At 34.7% G+C, this 23,955-nt stretch overlaps 1 protein-coding gene and 1 long non-coding RNA gene across 3 annotated transcripts in view; one reads left to right on the top strand and one right to left on the bottom strand.

Annotated features, from left to right (window-relative positions):
* PKN2 (protein kinase N2) overlaps nucleotides 1-23,955 on the bottom strand; it is a 135,894-nt gene that overhangs the window by 39,192 nt on the left and 72,747 nt on the right. For both annotated transcript variants that reach the window (XM_039216633.1, XM_039216634.1), the window contains exons 4-8: nucleotides 18,107-18,224; nucleotides 17,642-17,787; nucleotides 17,337-17,550; nucleotides 7,424-7,609; nucleotides 6,406-6,515 (exon numbers count right to left, since the gene is read on the bottom strand). In XM_039216633.1, coding sequence (XP_039072564.1) covers nucleotides 6,406-6,515; nucleotides 7,424-7,609; nucleotides 17,337-17,550; nucleotides 17,642-17,787; nucleotides 18,107-18,224 — 774 coding nt within the window. The remainder of the gene's footprint in view (nucleotides 1-6,405; nucleotides 6,516-7,423; nucleotides 7,610-17,336; nucleotides 17,551-17,641; nucleotides 17,788-18,106; nucleotides 18,225-23,955) is intronic.
* LOC120219768 lies at nucleotides 516-3,299 on the top strand. The gene is made up of 3 exons (XR_005525385.1): nucleotides 516-539; nucleotides 1,744-1,800; nucleotides 3,170-3,299. It is a non-coding gene; the product is annotated as an uncharacterized LOC120219768 (long non-coding RNA).

Below are 23,955 nucleotides of genomic sequence, written 5' to 3' on the forward strand. Positions count from 1 at the left end.
AGTATCTCTGATTAGACAGTATGTTCAAAAAAATTTTTTTTTACTGTTTTATTTATTTCTAGGAGACAGAGAGAGAGAGACAGTGTGAGCAGGGGAGGGTCAGAGAGAGAGGGAGTCACAGACTGAAACAGGCTCCAGGCTCTGAGCTGGCAGTCAGCACAGAGTCCGATGCAGGGCTCGAACCCACGAACCGCGAGATCATGACTGAAGCGAAAGTCGGACGCTTAACCGACTAAGCCACCCAAGTGCCCCTGATTAGACAGTATGTTCAAAACAGCCGGCTTATACACAGAAGAAATTGCAGTGTCTTTGTATTCCTATTGTATGACTTGTTCCCCCAGGAGGACTGAGGGAATTCAGGGAAAATGGGAAATTACATGGTTATTGCATTTACAGTAAACATTTATAAGAATCTAATTTTATAAGAAAATATAAAACGGGTAATCTGATAAGAATGGAAAGCACATAGAACAGTCAGGAGACTTCATTAAGAATCCTGGATTATTGAGGCACCTGGTTGGCTCAGTTTGGTGAAGCATGTGAGTCTTGATCTCAATGTCATGAATTGGATTACTTAATAAAAAAAAATAATCCTGGATTATGAAAAGCAAAAAATCGACCCATAAATACAGAGAACAAACTGGTGGTTGCCACAGGGATTGGGGTGGGCTGAGGGGATGAGCAAAATGGGTGATGGGGAGTGGGAGATAATAGGCTTACAGTTATGGAATGAATAAGTCACAGAGATAAAAGGATAAAGAAGCAAAGGAAATATAATCAGTGGTATTATAACAGTGTTGTATGGTGACAAAGTAGCTAGACTTGTGATAAGCAGAACAATAACTTACAGATTTGTTGAGTTACTATGCTGTACACCTGAAAATAATGTAACACTGTGTCAACCATACTTCAGTAAAAATTAAAAAAAAAAAAAGAATCCTGGATTATACTCTAGGCTAGTTTTTTAATCCTTAGGCCATAATATCCTTAGTAATTTGTAAAATGAGGGGGCTGAAAATTACATCAGCAATTTTCAAAGCCTGTTTTTCTTAAGTGGCAAATTCCAAATGACATCTTACCCAGAACAAAAACAAAAACAAAAATGTCTCCGTGTTGCTTCCTAAGACATTCTACAGAGCCCTGACCTCCCAGGAACATAATTTGGGCTTTTTTAGATTATTGTAGGTCTAGATCACTTCCAGAGTATCTTACCACCCCCCCACAAAGATCTACAAATCTTTGTGTCATGAAAAGGATAGAAATAGTATAAATAACTTAGTTCCAGAATCCTGTAGAAAAGAAACTTGACATTTGAGGCAAAATGCTAGGCATGAACACGTCATACAGTTTAAAATAACATTTTCTATAAATATTTCAATAAACATTTTCCATAAATAAATATTCTATAAATATAAGGGATAAAGTAAAAGGGTAAAAAGCACATGCAAAAGTAAAATATACTATGTAAACACAAGTAGTTATCATGATAAGGAATGCAGTCTCTGCCAAAGAGAAGTTTATAATCAAATTAGGGAAAAGTTAACATGCCTATCAGGAGCCTAGAAGCTCTCTTTCAAAGGGGCACTGCTCCAAAGTGGGAAGAATATCTGAAGTCATGAAAAAACAATTTTTAGGTGACGATCACAACTGCAAGTAAAAAACAACTGATCAAAAGTTATCAGTTTTTATCGTTTTCTAAGCTTGTAGTCTGGGTAATTTTTAATTATTTTTTTTCTCTTTCAGGTTTTCATCATCTTCCATCCCATAGAGGAAAGAGCATCCATTTTGAAGGGCACTGAGGTATAGTATCAGCTTTGAAATTTATTAATATTTAACCACTCTGGTGCTCAGTTTCCTTAACTACAGCATGATGGTAACTTACTTTTGAGTTCTATTTTACTTTATATTTATGTAAGTAAGTATATATTTATTACTTTTAAGTTCTATTTTAAATATTAAACTCTGTAATGCAATAACCTGGTGACAAGAGAAATCTTCTGTTTTCCCTCTAACAAAAATTCTCTTAGGAGTTTCATTTTGATCATATCACTCATCAAAAATCTTATAATTACCTTACGTAGCCTCTGAAATGAAAGAAAAGACATTGAACCAATTAATTCCCTATTACCTACCATGCTCTTCTATTATACTTAAATTCATAGCCACCCACACATCAAAGCCTATGACTAAGGAAAAAACTAATGCCATTGAGTGGCTAAAATGAGCCAGGCAACACAAGGCATTTTATATACACTATCCCAGTTTTTCTTCCTAACTGTCCTGTAAAGACTACAGTTGACCCTTGAACAACACAAGGGTAAAGGAACCGATCCCTGAACAGTGAAAAATCCAAGTACAACTTTTGATTCCCCCAAAACATTACTAATATGCTACTGTTGACTGGAAACCTTACTGATAACATAAGCAGTCAACTAATCTGTACTTTGTATGTCATATGTTTAATATACTACATTCTTACAGTAAAGTAGGCTAGAGAAAACAATATCATTAAGAACATCACAAGAAAAATACATCCATATAATTTAGTGTAAAATAACTACATATTAAGTGGACCTGCACAGTTCAAACCTGTGTTGTTCAAAGGTCAACTGCATATTTTATTCCTATTTTAGGGAGGGTGAAACAAATGCCCAGTAGTAAGGTTATGTACTTTGTCTACTATCAAAAGCTAGTAAGTAGCAGATGGACAATGAACCCATTTTACCTGGCTTCATTGCAGCAAATATATTCACATTAAAAATGAATGGAAACTGAGAGAAACATTTTATGGTCATAACTATTTATATGTATTCACATGGTTTAAAAAGAAGATACAAATATAATTAGACATAAAAATTTTATCTATCTATACTAACAACCTCAACTGTTATTTCCCTCAGTAGTGGCTTGACTGAATTATATTGGTCTATTTAAACAGCTAATTTATAGCATGTAACAATGCTGAAAGAGAAAATATCAGAGTTGAAAAAAAATTTTAGAAGTATAACCTTTAAAAGAATTCCTTTAAAATCTCTTATCAATTGCTCATTCAACTTTATTGAGAGAGAACTTACTATTTTCTGTATCAGCTCATTTCATTTTTAAACATATTATCCTTTGTACTAAAATAAAATCTGCCATCCATTGACTTTTGCTTTGTCCTCTACAGCCATGAAATATACAGTCAACCCAAGGATGGAACTATAGCTTGCCACTTATGACTTCTCCAAGAATTTGGCAAACATTGCTATTTGATCAGTATAATCTTCTCTGAAAATCAAGACCCATCTAGTAAACTTAACAGTGAGCTCCACTAATTTTTTCCCACATGTTCCTCACTTTAACTTTAAAGAGAGTTATCAAATCTTTGTTAAATTTCTTCTTTAACAGACTTTTAAAACTCCCATTTTTCTTCAATTGTTCCACATGTAACAGGATTTTCATCATCTCACCGTTCTTGCAATTATTCACCGGATAAGCTTCTATGATGTTTATCTAAGGTATGATCCAGCTCAACTCAAAGTTTATTGTTTTTGTTTTTTTTCTCCCCCAACCCAAAGTTTTTTATTTCTTTTTGGGCAAACCTTCTTTCTCTTCCTACCCATGGGACACTGCTTAAGATTTGATTATTAGATTTTTGTTTTCTGTCTTTGTAAATGCTTTCCCACTTTGTGTTAGTTAACTCTTCTTTAGCTTCTATAGTGCATAGTACTTCTTTCAAAACATTTACCCTAGGTAAATCAAATGATGCCAACTCCCCTGTTAAAAGCCCTCCAACTGTTCCCAATTCTTAGTCTATGAAGACCCTAAACATCTGGCATCTACCTACATCTACTTTGCACTGATCTTCTGTCTCCCAATTTTTATTCTTACAACACATCAGTTTCTCTCCTATCTCAAGGACTTGTATACTTTGTCTCCTCTGCTGGGAACACTCTTCCTGGATCTTTAAAAGTCTGGCAAATTTTTACACATCAGGTCGCTCAGGTCAAATGTAGCATCCTCAAAGACACTCCCTAATTACTCTATCTAAAGTAGCTGCTACTCCCTCATTATACCACCCTACTTCCTTCCTTCCCTGTAGTTGTAGTTTTTAAAAGTCGTTTATTATTTATCTTCTCTCATTAGAATATAAGGTCCCTAAGTATATGGACTTTGGAGTTTTAATCAATCATTACTAGCATCTAGAATGGTGCTTGGCACAGAACAGAGAATCAGTGATTATTATGCTTAAGAGTTCTGTTACAGCAATAACTATACATTATCTCTGTAAATCTAGAACCTAGTAAAAATCCTGGTACATATGAAATGCTCAATGAAATGCTGAATAAATATTTGTGAAATGAATAGACTGATCACCCACATGGATGACATTCACTATGAGGTCTAATTAAGTGATCTTCAAATCTACTTATCCAGCCCTGACCTCTAGTTCTACATCTTTATTTAATTGCTAAGAGACTAGGTATCGAACCCATCCCCCCTCCAATATAGATTTTTTCTAATGATTGTGGCATCAGTTTCTTTACAAACTATAGACAAATCCCTTCCTTTGTACTCAAATCCAATTAGTTACTAAGTCATATTATTTTTCCCTTCATTTCCTACATATATCTTTTTCTATTCCTACTGCCAAGTTTTATTTCAAGCTCTCCTGATCTTACAGTTGTAGCACTGGAGTAGCCTCCTGCCAATCTGTTTGCCTTTAGTTCCTTCTCCCTCAAATCCATTCTTCATACAAATTCTAAGATAAACTTTTCTTTACGTGTCTCCCATCTCGTCTCCTATACCAACAAGTATAAACACCTTAACCCCAGAATTCTAGAACCTCAATATCATTTTAACTGAAATCATCAAAATAAAGGTATGTTTGGGAAATGAAGTGGCAGACTCTTAAACAGTTTCAGATGTAATGATAAAAAATCAGGTATGTACTAAAGACCAATGAAGTAGATATTCCTTGAGGAAACTTGAGAGACCTTGTTTATGTTGTTCATTGCTAATCTACTACCTGGAAATGCCAGGAATACAGTTAGGTATCAATGAATTATATTTGTTGATTAAGTAAATGAATACTTTCATAATAATTTTAATGAATAAATGAATGATCCTAAGTGAGAGAATGAATGCCAAGATGAAGGTAGTATTCTTTGAAAATCAGTCTGGTATTTACACACACGGAGATTAGTTAGTAAATTACTTTTTTTTTTTTTTACTTAATGTTTTGTAAGAACATTAATCAAGTTTTTACCACTTTCAATGATTTTTACATGGACTTAATTTTCACACATCTCAGTGAGGTAGGTAGTATTAACGCTAAGAAAACTGGTATACATAACGTTTAAGTATATACAACATTTTTTGAACCAAGAAAAGCAAAGATAAAGGTGTGATTAGGATGCTGGCTATAAGGAAAGAAAACATAGATTGGAAAAAAATTTTTTAAGTAGAGGCTAGAGTAGTAACTACCACCTCACATCATCATTAAGCACTGTAAATCTGCTTTCACTAATATATGTAATTAAAAAATGACATTGGTATCATCAGTCTGAATACTGATAAAAGTTTGATATCTTTCTTATTTTTTAGATAAAATTAGGATTAAGCTGCATTATTTTCTTCACACACCCCAGTGGATAGATTAGAATCTGAGTAATAACGTTAACACCATGGATTTGTATCTACTGTGGACCAGGTTTACTTCTGGATTCTAGAGCTACATATCACATTCCGGCCATTCATGTCATTCATGAAAGCCACTGAGACACATGGAAGCCTGGGTAACTGAGGACATTAGCTCATTTCAAATCTAGCTTTGGTAGTATAACCTACAAATAGTGAATCTGAAGAATCACCTTTTTTAGAGTGCATCACTAAAATAAGTGTATTTCAATATTAGCTCTCACTTGGTTTTTACGTCAATACAAAATGGACATTTTCAAATCATTGCACAAGCGAAAGCTACTGCAGCACTCCGACGTTCACCTCTGTCTTAACACAGGCTTTTATATGAACAACTCACCAGATGAGAAACATCAAAAAAACCCAAAAAACAAAAAACCCTAGATTCTTCTTTTATTGTGTTAAAAACAAAACTTTTCAGGGGTGCCTGGGTGGCCTAGTTGGTTAAGCGTCTGACTCTTGATTTTTGGCTCAGGTCATGATCTCATAGTTCATGAATCTGAGCCCCGCATTAGGATCTGTGCTGACAGCTGCGGAGCCTGCTTGGGCTTTTCTGTCTCCCTGTCTCTCTGCCCCTCCCCACTTGCTCACACCCTCTCTCTAAAATAAATAAATAAATATTAAAAAAACCAAAACATTTTAAAGTCTTCTAAGACAAAAAATTTACATTCAAAATGAATTATAAATATAATGAAAATTCAAGTAAAATGCTTTTCATCTTACCCTGTCCAGTTCCAGTGTAAACTTCTGGTCCCATGACTGATTAGAAATGGGTTTCCAGCTCGTCTGACCAACCACAGTATTATCTAGCTTCAAAACTGCACAGACATCATCTGTAATTATAATTTATAAACTTGCTTAAATATTTTAAAACTTTAAAATAGAATATCACTGTTTAATAGGAACAAAAGTCTTATGATCCTTTGAAAATAAGATTTTTCTTAATTCTGAAGCTTTTGAATCTTAAATGGCTACTTTTATATGTACACATACTTCTACCAGATGCTCCCAAACAATCCTTTGTATTTGACAAAAACACAAAGATTAAATGCTATCTATTTTGTTTGTATATCAATAGCAATCACCCAGTTTTCTCCCTCTACACTTCTATTTATAGAGTTTGTTATCTTAAACAATTTTTATTTTCATACTTCTCCTAAAATCCCTCTCTATATATAGTAAAGTACTGACATATGCACCTCTGTACTCTGTAGTAGGTTCAACTGTCACAGGACTTCCCCCCAGTTATACCTTTAGATCATAGTTTATAATTACATTTTAGAACATCTGCAAAGTGCTTCATAAACCTGTTGCATATTACTCTTACCACTTCTACCTATTCCCCTATTTGTTCGCTAAGTGAGCTACCAGCCTAGTAAACATGTTTAGTCCTGTGGTTAGTTACCAAAATTTAGAAGTGTCACTATATCATTAAAAGATCAACATGTGACAAGACTCACAGCCTCAAACACTTTCAGTCTGGCACAGAGTGATCCTTAGTATTTCATTCTTCCAAAAGAATGCTATGCATCATTTAGTTTTCTAATATAATTTCAATAAATTTGGTTGCCTTTGTTTCCTGTCAGTATAGCTTTTGACATTTTAAAGTTAAATTACAAAAATCATAACATAAAGTTTTTCATTCAACTTTGGTTTTTTCCATTGCTATCTCCATTGCTAAATTCTTTGTATAGGCACTTTAATTTGTTATATGATTTTTAAAAAAAATTGGTTACTGAACTGGACAAGTCGTCAGTTTTTAGGAGATTTCGACTACTTCCACTTTTACTTTTACTTGTTCTGCTCATGAAAGATGATCGAGTTTCACTTGGACTCCAACCAGGTAGTGCAACCGATGTTGCTTTTGATCGTCCAGGGACATTCTCTAGAATATCTTGACAGCCCATAAGACGAACTTCCAAAGTACCTATCAGCATAAACAAATATCATATAAGAACATCAGCTTTTAATATATAGAACTATGTCTTTGTTATCTATTCAGAAAGGAGGGGGAGACATCTGCTAAAATAACAAAAATCTCCTGTCTCTGAGGATCTGTGAGGTCGCTAATCATCTTTCTTGTTTTAATTAGAGAAACCTACTGAAAATTCTTAATAAAACCGTGTAAGAAATTTTATAGGAAGAACAGTACCTCCCAAAAGCTGTCTGTAGGGCATAAAACAAGTTACATAAACTTCTTGTATGTCTGAATACTCATTTATAAAACTACATGGAAGAATTACAAAATTATGTGGCTAGACCATTAGAAGGGGAAACATAAAGCCAAATATCAAAATAAACATACAGAAATTAGAAACAAATCTGACTAAGTGAAAAGCAGCTAGCTGTGTTTAGTAGTTATGTAGTCAATATAGAAAGACTCTACAGGGTTTTTTTGTCGTATAAATAATGGGTTTCCTGTTCTATTTGAGATGTAAAAGAATATTAACTTTCCATTCTAATGGTGTAGTAAGTCGAATAATTGACTATAATTATATAAGCATAAAATAATTCTGATTTCCTTAGGCAAATAAATACTGGAGGTGTTCAAATGAAAATGAGTAACTGTAAGGCTATCTAAAGATGTGGCTTTGTCATCATTTGGGCTAGACAGAGTATACTGGAAGTTAAAAATGGTGCTATAATATTAAAATTTTAGATAATGCACAAAGAATAACACTTTATGAGTTATTTAAGTACTCCATTATATAACATTTAGGGATATTTCTTGGTCCCACTGAACTTAAATAATTAAAGCTTAACTTAAAAGTAAAAAGGCCTGAATTTATACTCAACTCTTAAAAAAAAAAAATCAAACAAAATATGTGAAAAAAGTGTTACAGAACACTGAACAACAAGAGATGGCAAATAAATGAGATGAATCCTAAGACTGCTTGAGTTTCCTGCCTGGAAAATACTTAGGACATAGTGCAGGGAGGGGGAAGTCAGGTGCAGCCAAGTGGACTACCTGCGTGAAGGAAACAGAACGGAGAGTACTGACACAGAACTGACCAAGGTGTCTAGAATTCACAGGCAGAGTAAAAGGAAGAAAACAGCTGTCAAGAGACAGAACTAAGATGTGCGGAAGGGGAGGGGGGATTCCCCTAATTAACTATTCAGTCTTGCCCCAGTAGTAGAGGATAATTACTCTTACATTAAATGATGTTCTGTTCTGTATAACAAATCTTAAAAGCAATACCCAATAGATCACACTGTTTCCAGGTAATTTAACTGTGACCCAGAGCAAAGCTCAAGAATATTTACAGGAATATAAAAGTATCCAACATCCAAAAAGCTAAAACTCACAATGTCTGGCAATCTAATTAGACTGCAAGGCATATTTGTTTTCTATTGCTGGATTACCAATTACCACAAATTTAGTGGCTTAGAACAAATCCATTTACTGTCTCAGTTCTGTAGGTCAGAGTCTGGATGAGTTATCTGCACTCTCTGCTAGAGATCTCACAAGGCTGAAATCCTTGTGTCTGCCAGGCCGGGCTCGTATCTGGAAGATCTGAAGAAGAATCTGTTTCCAAGCTCATTCAAGTTGTTGGCAGCCTGCAGTATCTAGCAGAAATAGGACGGGGGCCCCCCATTTCCTTGCTAGCTGATGGCCAGAGGTTCTTTTCAAGTTCTAAATGACCACATGAATTCCTCTTTACAGGCTGCCCCCCTCTATGTTCAAGCCAGCAATGGCACATACAATCTTTTTCATGATTCAGACCATTCTTCCCCTTGTACCACTGGCCAGAGAAAATTCTCTGCTTTGAGAGGGCTCATTAGGGCTCAATAGGCTGACCCAGATAACTGCCCTTTATATTAACTCAAAGCCAACTGATTAATAACCTTAATCACATAGGCAAAATCCCCTTTGCCATAGAACATTATATTATCACAGGAATGATGTCTCATTGTATTCACAGGACAGAGGTTCCAAGGGTCATTCCTGGAATTCTGCCTGTTATGCCAGGAAAGCAGATAAACAGAAAAATAAGAACCACAATAAGAAAAAAAGAAATCAAATAAAAATCAATCCAAAACTAACATGAACACATTCAGTTATCAAAATTATAGTCTATCTGTTCAAAAAGTTGAATAGAGACATGGAAGATATCAAAAAGACCCCAAACAAAATTCTAGATATAAAACTACCATGTTTGAGATTTTAGGAAAAATACACTGGGATGGGATTAGTGGCAGATTATACACTGCAAAAGAAAAGGCTAGTGAACTTGAAGCTAAAGCAGTAGACATGGTATAAAATAAAAAAAAAAACAGTGCATATATAAACTGTCAATTTAACTTCAGGCGGCCCAATATGTGTGCAATTAAATCCCTGATGAAGAGCAGAGACCACGGTGACAGAAATATATTTGAAAAAGTAATGGCTGAAAATTTTCCATATTGATGAAAACTATAAACCCAGGAAGTATCCAAAAATTTCAAGAACACCCAGCAAAAGAAAAATAAGTAAATCACATGAAAGCACACCATAATCAAATTTCTCAAAACAAGTAATACAGAGAAAATATTAAAAACAGCCAGGGGAAAAAAGATATGTTACATATAAAGATTAGGATCACAGCGGATTTCTTATTAGAAAAAATGAAAGCAAGACAAATAAGCAACAATTTTAATGTATTAAGGAAATGAACAAGCAAACTGTAAACTGAGAATTCTAGATCCACTGAAAATATCTTTCAAAAATGAAGACTTTTTGAATTTTAAAATGGGTAAAGAATCCATTTTCAGTAGACTACCATGATCCAGTCCTATCATTCCTAGGTATTTACCCAAATGAAATCTACATTTACACTAAACTGCACAAGGATGTTATTAGTAGCTATATTTGGAAAAAATACAAAGTAGAAACAACTCAAATATCAATTATAGGTGAAAAGATAAACAAATTATCGAATATCCATACAACTGAATACTACTAATAATAGAATGGAACTATTGATAGGCATAACATAGATGAGTTATTATTCAGAGTGGTTAGAGGCCAGAAATCCCTCTTCCTAAAAGAAAACAGTATATATACTGTACGAGTCCACTTATGTAAAATTCTATATATAAATGTAAACTAATAGCAAGTGACAGAAATATGTCAGTGATTGCCTGGAGTCAGATGTGGGTAGGGAGAGCATGAGAAGAGCAGGAAAGAGGGATTAAACAGAAGCACACAAGGATACTTTTGGGATGACAGATATATTAATTATCTTTGTTGTGATGGTTTCACAACAAAATTTATGACAAAAATCTTCAAGTTATACACTTCAAATAAAACTGGATGCTGATGATAGTGGCACGACTATATATATTTCCTAAAAATCCTAAAACTAGGGGTGCCTGAGTGATTCAGTCGGTTAAGTATCCAATTTCGACTCAGATCATGATCTCACAATCTGTGAGTTCAAGCTCTGCATCGGGCTCTGCGGTGACAGCTCAGTTCCTGGAGCCTGCTTCGGGTTCTGTGACTCCTCTCCTCTCTCTCTGCCCCTCACCTACTTGTGTCCTGTCTCTGTCTCTCTCTTAAAAATAAATATTAGGGGCGCCTGGGTGGCTCAGTCGGTTAAGCATCCGACTTTGGCTCAGGTCATTATCTCACGGTTAGTGGGTTCGAGCCCCATGTTGGGCTCTGTGCTGGCAGCTAGCTCAGAGCCTGGAACCTGCTTCACACTCTGTATCTCCCTCTCTCTCTGACCCTCCCCTGCTCACGCTTTATCTCTCTCTCGCTCTCTCTTTCTCAGAAATAAATAAAACATTAAAAAATTTTAAAAAAGTAAACATTAAAAAATTATTTTTAAGTCCTAAAACTATATTCTTAAAGTGAGTGAATTCTATGGTATATAAATTGTCTCAATAAAGTTACTAAAGTTAGATGGAAAGCTTCAATTTTTGTTTGTTTAGGCCATGGAAATATTCTCTAAAAAAAGTGTTAAAACAGATTAAAGATAATAGATACCATTTTAATTTTACTTCAAAAGAAACAACTTGTTGTGTCGGTGTGTTTTATTTCCTTTTTTGTTGTTAAACTGGTAAACTTAGCTCATTTCCATTGTAAATGCTTAGCTGTAAAAGTCATCCTGGGGAAACTGAAAACATCTGGTCACTACTTCAAACCCTGGTAGCTTATTAAATATTTTAGTAATTTCAATATATTAGGAGATGACAATGTTTAGCACCTGCTTTCATTTAGGAAAAAGAAATCTATAGGGATTTAAGAACTAATAAGCATCTAGAAGTTTCGTTCCTTTATGAGGTGACACAGTTGCAATTGCATGTAACCATATTAGAAATAGTTTAAAATTAATATTTTACTTTTATAACCCACAATATGAAATTTTTAAAACAAGCAATCCAAGAAGTAAATGTCTATATTCATAAGCAGTAGCTATGAATTCCATTAGAACAAGTAAATGCTTTTTTTAAAAATTGTTCTGGAAAAACTATTTTATATCCATTTTACTAATTCAGTCTTTTATCTTGGTACAACTGAGTAATGAGGGAATCTTCTTTCATAAAAACAAGTAAATGTCTCAAAATGTGAACCAAAAATTCAATTACACTTTAGATCAAAGCAGCATCAAATTTGCAAATTTCAATTTTTATTCAGACAACCACAAAAGAAAACAGAACATAAATGAGACAAACCACAAATAGCATGTAGTGAAAAACTCAGGAGGGTAAATGCTCCTACTACTTATCCATGAATGGATACTAATTCTTCATTGTGTCTAATCCTTTATTAAGACCAAGAGTATTTCTCTTCAGTTACTCTGTATTTAGTTTAAGGTTCAACAATGAATTAATTAATTCATGAAAAAACTCAGTAGGAATTTAAAGTCATTTTTTTAAAAACCAAAACGTATGGGGACGCCTGGGTGGCTCAGTTGTTTAACATTGCACTTCGGCTCAGGTCATGATTTCGTGGGTCGTGAATTTGAGTCCTGCATCAGGCTCTGTGCTGACAGCTCAGAGCCTGGAGCCTGCTTTGGTTTCTGTGTCTCCCTCTCTGCCCCTCTCTTGCTTGCACTCTATCTTTCTCAAAAATAAACATTAAAAAGTTTTTAAAAAAACAACAAAATATATTAGGAATTATAATATACTTCCCTTTATGGTGGCGATTTACATCACTCTGGATAAAGTTCAGTAAGGCAATGAACAACAGGAAAAGAGAGAATGGAAGAGGTTAGAGTTGGGGAGAGAAGCCAGCAAGAGTAGAAAAGGAAAAAAAAAATTCCAGCTGTATCAGATGTTTTCTAAAATATGGCTTTATTACTTTTCTAGAAATATTGTTGATTTTCAAATATTTGACACACATATTTTAATCAATGAATCATTTAAAAATTGTCAAATATTATTAATTCATTCAGCACTGAGCCATACAATGGCAAAACTTAAGTGCAGTTCCTTCCTGATTATCAAATAATCTTTACCAAATATCTCCCGAAACTATAAATATCCCGTGGTAGGGGCCAGAATTACATGTAGGTAGACAACAAGGTCTTTGTTCTTCACAGGTCTATATTCCAGTTTTGATTTTAAAAAATACAGTAAGGGGGCACCTGGGTGGCTTAGTCAGTTAAGCGTCCGACTTCGGCTCAGGTGATGATCTCATGGTTCATGGGTTCGAGCCCCGCATCAGGCTCTGTGCTGACAGCCAGCTCAGAGCCTGGAGCCTGCCTCGGATTCTGTGTCTCCCTCTCTGACCCTCCCCTGCTCACACTGGCCGCCCCCCTCAGAAATAAATAAAAACATTTAAAAAAATTTTTTTAAATTAAAAAAAATTAAAAATACAGTAACAAGTTGGATAATAAGGCAGATATTAAACAGGGATTGTGCACAAACCAGTTTAACTGTGATAGAAGATTCATAAAAGGAGTTACAGAAGATGTGACTGGAATGATAAACACTTTAAGAAATAATTAAAACATTTAAAATAAAATGGAGGATTCTGACCAAAGGTTCCCAAGCTTTCTTGTTTCATGGTACCCTAGTCTATCAATTTTCTTTTTTCACTGTGCTCTTAGACCGAAAGATATACCTAACAGTTCTGTTTCATTGGATATTTAATAAATTAATAACTATAAAAACAATACACATAACTTGAAAGAAAAAGTAATCTTACTTCATAGATTATGAAGATTATTATAACCATAGTTACTTCCAAATGGGATGTTTACAGTGATTGAGCACTGTACAACTTCTCAAACTCTAGAATTAGATTGGAAACCGCCATCTTCTTTTCTACTCTGTGTTGATTTTCACATGGTATTTACTATATCACTGCAATGCAGGAAAACCCTGTTTTATCAACATCTGACTTCACTGCGAGCTCCATCTCCCACTAAAACTACAACCACTTTGAGCTAGTAGTTTGAATGGTGACTGAAAGAAGTGAAGTAACACTTTGAGTGTTTCCCTCTAAAAAGTTAAAATACCCTGTGGCACTCTGTTAATTCATTCTAGCATCCCAGGATACCTCAGGTTTAGAAACTCAATTTGGTAACTGCAGGTTTAGACTGATCCTAATAGTGACAACAGCAAAGTTTAACTATAAATTTGTCCTTCAAGTTTTAATATAGAAGTCTAACATAAAACTGACTAATAATACCCAAAGCTATGAAAATGTGATACCATGCTATGCATTTTGAAAAACACTTTCACATCTTCAAAATACTCAATGACATTATTAAGATAAAGTCCTTGTTGACATTCACATTGATAAGATAATTTAAGGATTTCTAGGGGTGAGAAGTCAATATAACAAAAATATGCCATAATCACATGGACCATAAAAACCTTTGTAGCTGATGGTCAGAGAAAGCAGTGGGGTAACAAAGTCCAAAAGCAATTTCTCCACAGAAACACAGGAAACAAACAAAACAAACAAAAATTAGCAAAGACTGTTAGGATCAAGTGTGTGAGAAACCTGGAACACAGTCAAAGGTTTACTGCACCAAGCAAGTGCTTACTTAACAAAACAGCAGTAAGTACTCAAATAGGAGACCTCTGTAGCATTTTAACTTTCCCTTGCTTCATCCTCCCCTCACCCACATGATTTGTTGATGGTTTTCAAGATAGCAGTTGGAAAAGACCTCATTCTTAAGGAAGTGTGGTTGTCTGCTTTGAATGGACTGAGGGCTCTCTGATGGACTAACACAAAGGTGTGCCTTAAAAAAATTATTTTTTTTGGCTTCCTAGGAAATCTCTCAGGGCAGAGAAATAGGTAAGTGGAGGGCATAAAGGCAAATGAACCAGTCATTGCAACCTGGGGCAAAAGATATCAATTGGGACAAACAATAAGATATTCCAAAGAGTCCTGGAGGAGAACATGGGGAGTGAGATGTTTTGGGGAATAAGGGCTTTGCAATATTTCCACTGGGAAACTAGAAGCCTAGGGAGAAAAAGGAGTCATCCTCAGAAAAGGTCTGAGAATGCCCTAAACTCTCACATCTGGCTGATCTTTAAGTTTCTTGCAAGCAAAGTCAAAGTTGTAAAATGCCTGGGTGACTGACTATTGGGGGTATGCCCCCAACACAAACACAGAGCCCAGCTACAAAGACAGGACAATTTTTTTCTTCTTGCTTGCATACATGAAAAGAAATGGCTGTTAAAACACTAGCTGACCCCTAATTTAATAAAGACTTCAGTGACCATACATGACAACAAATGCAGTCTTTACAAAATCATTTATAAAAGCCCCTAATAACTACATCCCACACAAACAAGAAATTCTAGAGAAAGGGAGTGTCTTCCAGAGTTACACATTATAATATTCACAATATAGAGTTTTCAATAAAAAATTACGATGCAAGCTAGAAAATAAAGAGTATGGCTAATTGACAAGAAAGGCAGAAGTTAATAGAAACTGATGAAGCCAAGACACTGGATTTATTAGACAAGGGCTTTACCACAACTATCATACATATTGTCAAGGACCTACAAACCAAACCCAAAACCAAAACAGAATGAAAGGAAAATGGGGTTTTAGCAAATAGAGAATATTAATGAAGACGTAGAATTATATAAATAAGAACCAAATGAAATCACAATACTGAAATTTTAAAAATTTACTAGAAAATTTCAATAGTAGATTTGAGTAGGCAGAAGAATTCGCAAACTTGAAGATAGGTCAATTAAAAGCACCCAGTCATAGGAGGAGAAAGAATTTTAAAAAAAAGTGAACATAATTCTACGTTATTTGAAGCCACTGGGTAATAAAAGACATTGCATGAAGAGATATATTGGTAAAAATTACAGCTTTTTATAATAGAAAAACAGAAACCAGAAGAAAATGAAATCACATTTTTAAAGAGCTGAAAAGAAAAAAAGTAAAGGGCAGAAAAAGATATTCAATGCAAATAGTTAATAAGGAAAAGACAGTTGGGGGGACTACACTAATATCAGACAAAACTGACTTTTAAAAAAAAATTTTAATGTTTTTATTTATTTCTGAGAGAGAGAGAGACAGTGTGAGCAGGGGAGAGTCAGAGAGAGAGGAAGACACAGAATCCGAAAGAGGCTCCAGGCTCTGAGCTAGCTGTCAGCATAGGGCCCAACGCGGGGCTCAAACCTACGAACCGTGAGATCATGACCTGAGCCAAAGTTGGACGCTCAACCGACTGAGCCACCCAGGCGCCCCCAGATGAAACAGAAGGGTCAATCCATCAAGAAGATACAAAAATTATAAACATATGTGCACTTAACAGCAGAGCCCCAAAATAGATGAAGCAAATATTTACATAATTAAAAGGAGAAATAGGCACAAAAAATAACAGACTTCACTAACCCACTTTCAATAATGGACCTACTAGAATGGCAATAATAAAAAAAAATGGAATATAACAAGTGTTAATAAGGATGTGTGCTCTTAGGATGATAAAATGATGTTGATGCCACTGTGGCAAATAGGTGGCCATTCCTCAAAAATAAAAACAAAATTCCCACATGACCTGGTACGTATATTCCTAGGTATACACCCAAAATAAATGAAAACAGGTGTTCAAACAAAAACCTGAACACAAATGTTCATAACAACACTATTCACAATAGTCGTAAGGTGGATACAACCCAAAAGTCCATCAATTAATGAATGGACAAACAAACATAGTATAATGGAATACTATTTACCACAAAAAGGAATGAAGTACTGATAAATGCTATAAGGACAAACCTTGAGAACAGTACACTAAGTGAAAGAAGCCAGACACAGGAGGCCAAAAATTATACACTTCCATTTATAGGAAATAATCTCAAATAGGCAAATGTACAAAGACAGAAAACCAACAGTAGCTGCCAGTGGGGAATGGGGAGTAACTACTTAATGGGTACGGAGTTTCCTTTTGGGATGATGAAAATGTTCTGGAACTACACAATGGTGACAGTTATGCAACACCATAAATATAGTAAATACTTATGAATTGTGTATTTTAAAATGGCTAAAATGATAAATTTTATGCTGTGTGTATCTCATCACAGTATTTTAAAAATCTGTGCATACTTTTCAAAAATATGCTCATACTCTTAATTCATTTCTTTTTTTAAATTTTTTTTATTTTTTATTTTTTTAATTCATTTCTTAAACCAGGACCTGATGTACACCCAAAAAAGTACACCCAAAACAATTAGGAGATATACCAACCTACCTGTTAGTGCTGCTGGTTTGGACAGTGTACTATATTGGTTCTGTGTAGATATCACACTTTGACGTGGACTTAGTGTTGGTGATGCAACAAGTGAAAGCTCCTCAATGATAATACTGCTTTTGGGATGATTCTTGGGGAGTTCGTTTAATCTTTGCTCTAATGAATACTTTAAAAGGTCCAACTTCTGACTTGATTCATTAAATCTTGCTTGGGCCTTGAATAGGGAAAAGACAATTGTTGTCATTTAAATAATTACATTCTTTGAATCATGTATTTATTAAGTTAAAATATTAATTTAAAATTACTTCTGAAAGTGCTTTTCTGTCTGTTACTTTTCCTGAGCCAAGTAATTTCATTACATTCTTTGCACCTTCTGCTACTGCAAATTCTATCCTAAAATGATGCCTTAATTCTTCCATCCGAAGTTCAAGAGGACTTATGACAGGTTTTGCTAGAGGGGAAAGGAAAAAAAAAATGCAATTGAACCATTTATTTAGTATTCTCATATATAGTGATTAAAACTCATGAAAAAGAAATGAATTTTTACAGTGTAAGAGAAAAATTAGTTAAGTAAATAAACACTGAAGTAATACTTAATAGATACAATGTTGAAATAAAGAGCCTTCCATTTTAGCCATCAAAACCCAAAGATAAAAAGACATAATGCCTCCTCCTCCTCAATTCTGAAGCACTGCTTCTTTCCTACATGATATTTATTAAGCACCATATGCCCATATAATAAGCATGACAATTTATCTCTATTCCATCACCATTATCAAAAGCCAATTCATTGGTCTGGACTGCCTGAAGAATCTGCATTCGTATCACTTCTATTTTTGTCTTGCTGTCCTGGAGCAGCTGCTGAGCTGTGCCGTGGAGTTTCCGATCCTATTAAAATAAGTTTGAAAAGGTAAGTACATGAAAAGACAAACAGAACACTTTCATAGCTTCTAAATAAGATTAAACAATTATCAGCAAGTGAAAAACAGAGTTAAAAGAGCACACTGTAAGGGCTATAATAGATATACTTGTAGACACATCTTTTTTTTTTTTTTTAACACATTTCTTTTAAAAAGAAATCTACCAGTATCTACCAAACTGATACAACTATAAATGAGAAAAACAACTCCATTTATTTAAGACAATCTGTGAGAAAGCAAGTGAACCTTATTATTGTTTTAAAGAATTCCAGGGGCGCCTGGGTAGCTCAGTCAGTTGAGCGTCCGACTCTGGCTCAGGTCATGATCTCACAGTCCATGGGTTTGAGCCCCTCTTTGGGCTCTGCACTGAAGGCTCAGAGCCTGGAGCCTGTTTCAGATTCTGTGTCTCCCTCTCTCTCTGCCTCTCCCCTGCTCGTTCTCTGTCTCTGTCTCTCAAAATAAAATAAAGACATAAAAATTTTTTTTAAAGAATTCCAAATTCACATTTGTAGTTTTCTCCCTCTGCTTTACACAAAATATAAATTTTTTCATACCATATTCAATTATTCTCATACTCAGAAGCACTGCATGTGACAGATGCCTCAGTGACTAAGCCTAAACATTTTAGGAAATCTCTTCCTCTTCCATAACATTACAGTTAAATTCTTATGGAGCTTCACATAAGTAGGGAAATCAAAAAAAAAAAACAAAAAAAACCCTAATCATAGATGGTATTTGTGTTCCCTTAAAACCGATAAAGGAAAGAGGAAACAGCATCTGTCAGCACTGGTAAGATAATAAGAAAGGTCTCTTGACACTCTTGAATGTCAAAAAACAAGACATTCTCAATAAAGCGAGGGAAGAAATGACAGTGAATAAGCCTCCGTTATCTCTTAAAACTTCAAGAAAGGTCCAGAATTAAGTGAAATAATGTTACTGTCATACCTCAGTTTAATTCCAATTAACAATGAATGTTACTAACAGAGAGTAAAGAAAGACCATTTTAGAAATTGTGGTCCACTAAATAATGATCCACCCAAAGATGTCCATGTCCTAATCCCAGAATCTTGTGAATGCTACCTTACATAGCAAAGGGGAACTAAAATAGCAAGTGGAATTAAGGCTGTTTATCACCCAACCTTAAAATGTAGAGATTATTTTCTGGATTATCAAGGTGGACCCAAAGTAATTGCAAAGCTCCTTGCCAATGCCTTGATTTTAGCTCAGTGAGATCCATTTGAAGCTACAAAATTGTAAAATAATTTTTCTTCCATTTCTTTCCTGCTCCTAAGGTCAATTTAAGAAAGATCTTCTAGTCAGATTTCATTCTTTATTAAATATTTAGATTTCATACCAAGGAGTTGAGTCAAATAATCTACTAAGTCCCTTAAATATCATTTTACACCATGAAGCACCTGTGTACACACACACACACACACACACACACACACACACACACACTGTATTTGTTAATTATGCTCTACCACTAAATACGCTTGAGTTTCGTGTCTGGCTATGACTAATTATATATGCTTTTATGAATATACCTATTCACCCTTCAAATTTAAAATGAGTATACTTTTTTCTTGTTTTAATTCCTCCTCCTTTCCACTATTAGGTACATCAGAAAAACTGAAGATCTGAAACAGCTTTTCTATTTCTTTGAGAACTTATTGGGAGTAAGAAAAAAACCTTAGTATTTCAAAGCTCCTAATTTAATGGGGCAAGTATGTCTTGCAATCAGATAGACTGGGGCCCAGATCTTACTGTATTTTTAAACCTGGGCTTGTTAACCTATCTTCTGCAAGATTTAGGTTTCTTGCATAAATTACATAAATGGGGATACCACTCTTCAAAATATGGGGCTTTTGTAAGTATTAGATAAAACTAAAATTATACTGCCTAGCACATGAACATTAAATATGTTCCTTTTTAGAGCAATAAAAATGATTATCTTATTTCACTGAAGACCTAATATAACTGTATTAACTATTAAGCAAACTAATGCTATGCTTTTCAATTAAGCTACTCCTTTTATTATTTTATCACTATGTGAGAAGACAGCATTTACTTCTTTGGCAATACTTTCTTAACTACTTTAATTTAACATGTAAAGAAGAGCATTTTTAGTTCATTTTAAAAGTAATCGAATTGGGGCATCTAGGTGGCTCAGTCGGTTAAGCGTCTGACTTCGGCTCAGTTCATAGGTTCGGGCCCCACATCAGGCTCTGTGCTGACAGCCAGCTCAGAGCCTGGAGCCTGTTTCAGATTCTGTGTCTCCCTCTCTCTCTGACCCTCCCCTGCTCATGCTGTCTCTCTCTCTCAGAAATAAATAAAAACATTAAAAAAAAAAAGAAAGAAAAAACATTAAAAAAAATTTTTAAAAAAAGTAATCGAATATTCCCAGGCTTCTGGAAGATCTGCACAGATGTCAAAGTATGATGAAGACTTCCAAAACTGACACTGGATATTACCTGTCACAAGTGATTTATAGTTACTACATGTCAGTCTTATGCTTTCCAGCATTCAATAAATTTTTAATGTCAGTTTTATGCTTCTAGGTATTCAATGGATTTTTTACTAAGCACCTAATATACATTCAAGGACAAATCAAGGTAGGTCCAAAGGATATGAATTGGTTTAGGAATTAGAGGAATACTGGCTTTTATGTTAAGGCTTTGGAAAGATTTTATGTTTGTTGGGTTGAATCTTGTAAAAATGCCAATATCTGACTAATTTTGAACTAAAAAGAGCAATTTTTGTATGATTCATATTGGTAATTAGCACTCTATAATGCCTGATAGTTATCAAATGTATAATATATTTTAATTATAAATTTAAAAATTTATAATATTTTCAAATTATGTTTTTTGTTTTATAAAAACCATTGTTTTGCAAGTCATAGTGTGACATATTAATAAATACATTACATCATACAGATTTCAGAAATAAATAAAACAATCATCTTTATTTTTCCATCACATATTTATGGTTTATTTTGCATGTATTAAATGTTACCTCTAGTGAAAATACAAAGATTAATCAGGATGCTACCCTATAAAACCTATAGTTTGACTGAACAGATACAGATAATTATTATATATATCAGAATGTTTAAAGCAGTCAAAGTAAATTCAAAGGAAGATGGGATCTATTTTTGCTTAGGGAATCCAGAAAGGTTTTATGGGCTGTTAATACAGATGAGATTGGAATATATCAAGACTGGAACACTTAGGGGAGTGAGGCCTGGATACATGGTCAGGTATTTCAAATGAGAAAAAGTCCTGAAAAGACATGGATACATTTAAAAGGGTTAAAAAGAATTCCATATTTTAATAAATAGCTTGGCTTGTCATATGAATATGTCAATGGAAAACAGCTCTTCAACATGTATTATCAAGCCCGCAGATTATTCTGAAAACCAACAGAGTTAGAGCTATTATATTTACATTCTAAAGTTGATAAAGATGATAAAGAAATTGTGTAAAATATAATTTCAGGCGGTAGTAATGTAGTAAAAGAGATAAGAAGACATGGGAGCCTTTTTTTTTTTTTTTTTTGAGAGACAGAGAGGGAGAAAGGGGTGGGGGATAGAAGGAGGAGAGACAGAATCAAGCAGACTCCACACAGTGCAGAGTCTCGATGTGGAACTTGATCTCATAACTGTGAGATCACGAACTGAGCCAAAATCAAGAGTCTGACCTTAACCGAATGAGCCACTCAGGTGCCCCAAAGGGACTACTATTTTACATAGGATAGTAGTAAAGAGCTTGGTGAAGTGTTAGCATCCAGAAGAGACTGTAATGGAGTATGAGAGATGAAAGCACTTGAGAGAAGAGATATCTAGGTAGAGACACAGTAAATGCAAAGCCTCTGAGGTAAGAGTGTGCTTGGTATGTTCAAGAGAGCAAAGAAACCGATACAGCTTGTAATGAGAGAGAATAAAAGTGTTTTAGAGGAGAGGATCAGAAGGTAGCTAGGGTAAATCATGTATGAACTCACAGAGCCACAATAGGACTCTGGATTTTGTTCTAAGCATTCTAGAAAGCCAATGGAAGGTTTTGAACCAAGAGTGTGAAAATACCTGACTTGGTTTTCAAAAGGACAACTCAGGCTATAATGTGTACTAACATAATGTGTAGTAATTTAGTCATACAGAATCCAATAACTAGATGATTGGACTGAAGATCATTGGACTACATGATTTTTACCACCAAAAAGAATTCATTATCCCTGTCCCTAAATTTGCTCCCCACTGTGAATTACCTGTCTGAAGGGCACCACCATCCACCAATGTGCCCACATAACTAAGCTAAGAATCATCTTTGACTCTGTTTTCTTCCTTATAGCCAGACACCACATATTTATTCTACCTAAATAGCTTGATTCTGTGTTCTTTGCTTTTACAGCTGTTATAAGAGGAATGAAGCATGTTTAACCTGGACCCCTACAAACGCCTGTTTAAACTTGCTGTCTATATACTTGACCCTTCTCTAATTCTTCAAGTCTGAGAAAGATGAATGTAAACTTTCCAAACTTTAAATCTGATCATGTATTTACTCTGCTAGAAGTCTTTCAGCAGCTCCATATATCTTATAAGATAGAATCTCAACTGCTTAATTTTGTCCAAAGTACTTTATAATCTAGTTTGTCTCTCAATTATGCTATACCTCTCACTGTACCTCACTCAAAGTTCTACTGGTGAATGGAAAAAAAAAGTCTTGTTGGAATCACTTGGAAGATTTTTCCCAAAAATAAATGTGCTTTTCTGGAGACTGAGATTTGTTTGCCCAAGAGGGCATGGCCTTCCACTGAAAATAACTGCTAGAGCTGAGCACTACAACAGTGAGAAGTGTATTCTACCTACCGCAGATATGTTGGAAAAGAAATACGTTAAAAGTTTCTACTACAGCCATACAAAAGCACTTCCATTTCTTAGAATAAGCCATGCTATTCAACAGTTCCTTACTCTATCTTCTGGGTTTATCCATCATCTTCCCTAGAAAGTAATTCCCTTTTAAACTCCAAATTATCCTTCAAATCTCATGCTAAGACTTTAATGATTTCTTCTGGCAGTTAAGTGATTCTTACTCACTGTTTCTAAAGTAACTTGAACAAACCACTATAATTATTTACATGTGACATCTCCTTTTTGGACTGTAGGGTTTTTGAATATTATCTGTCAAAACCTATTATGTTATAAGGCATAACTTTATTACATTCATACTCCAGAGCCCAGGTGTTAAGTCCTTAATAAATTAATTAAATTAATATTCCACATAACTTCAATTTACAATTTTCCCTAATCTTATAGAGATACACTTTGACCTTTTGAGAGGTTTAAAGATGAGAAAGGAAGACAACTAAGACCAAATCTAGACAGAAATAACTGGCAGGTCTACCTCAGAGACTATAGCAGCTGTTAATATGTTCTGGACCTCCACCTGACCCCTTCTCTAATTAACAAATCTCCTAATTAAAAATAAGAGGCTATTGGAAAGTAACCTATTGTTTTAGCAGGATGCTTATAGTTCTGTTCATTTTGGAACTGTACTTATCATAAGCTATCTATTGGTTTTACTTCTGACATGTCCTTAAACCTGTTTAGTTTGGGGGTGGGATGGGGCAATTACAGACCACTTTAAGAATAGTGAAACCTATGGCCTTCTCATTTATCCATCTATCAACACACACAATCG

This window comes from Hyaena hyaena, unplaced genomic scaffold, assembly GCF_003009895.1.
Source record: "Hyaena hyaena isolate Hyena2069 unplaced genomic scaffold, ASM300989v1 scaffold_648, whole genome shotgun sequence".
Taxonomy (NCBI): domain Eukaryota; kingdom Metazoa; phylum Chordata; class Mammalia; order Carnivora; family Hyaenidae; genus Hyaena; species Hyaena hyaena.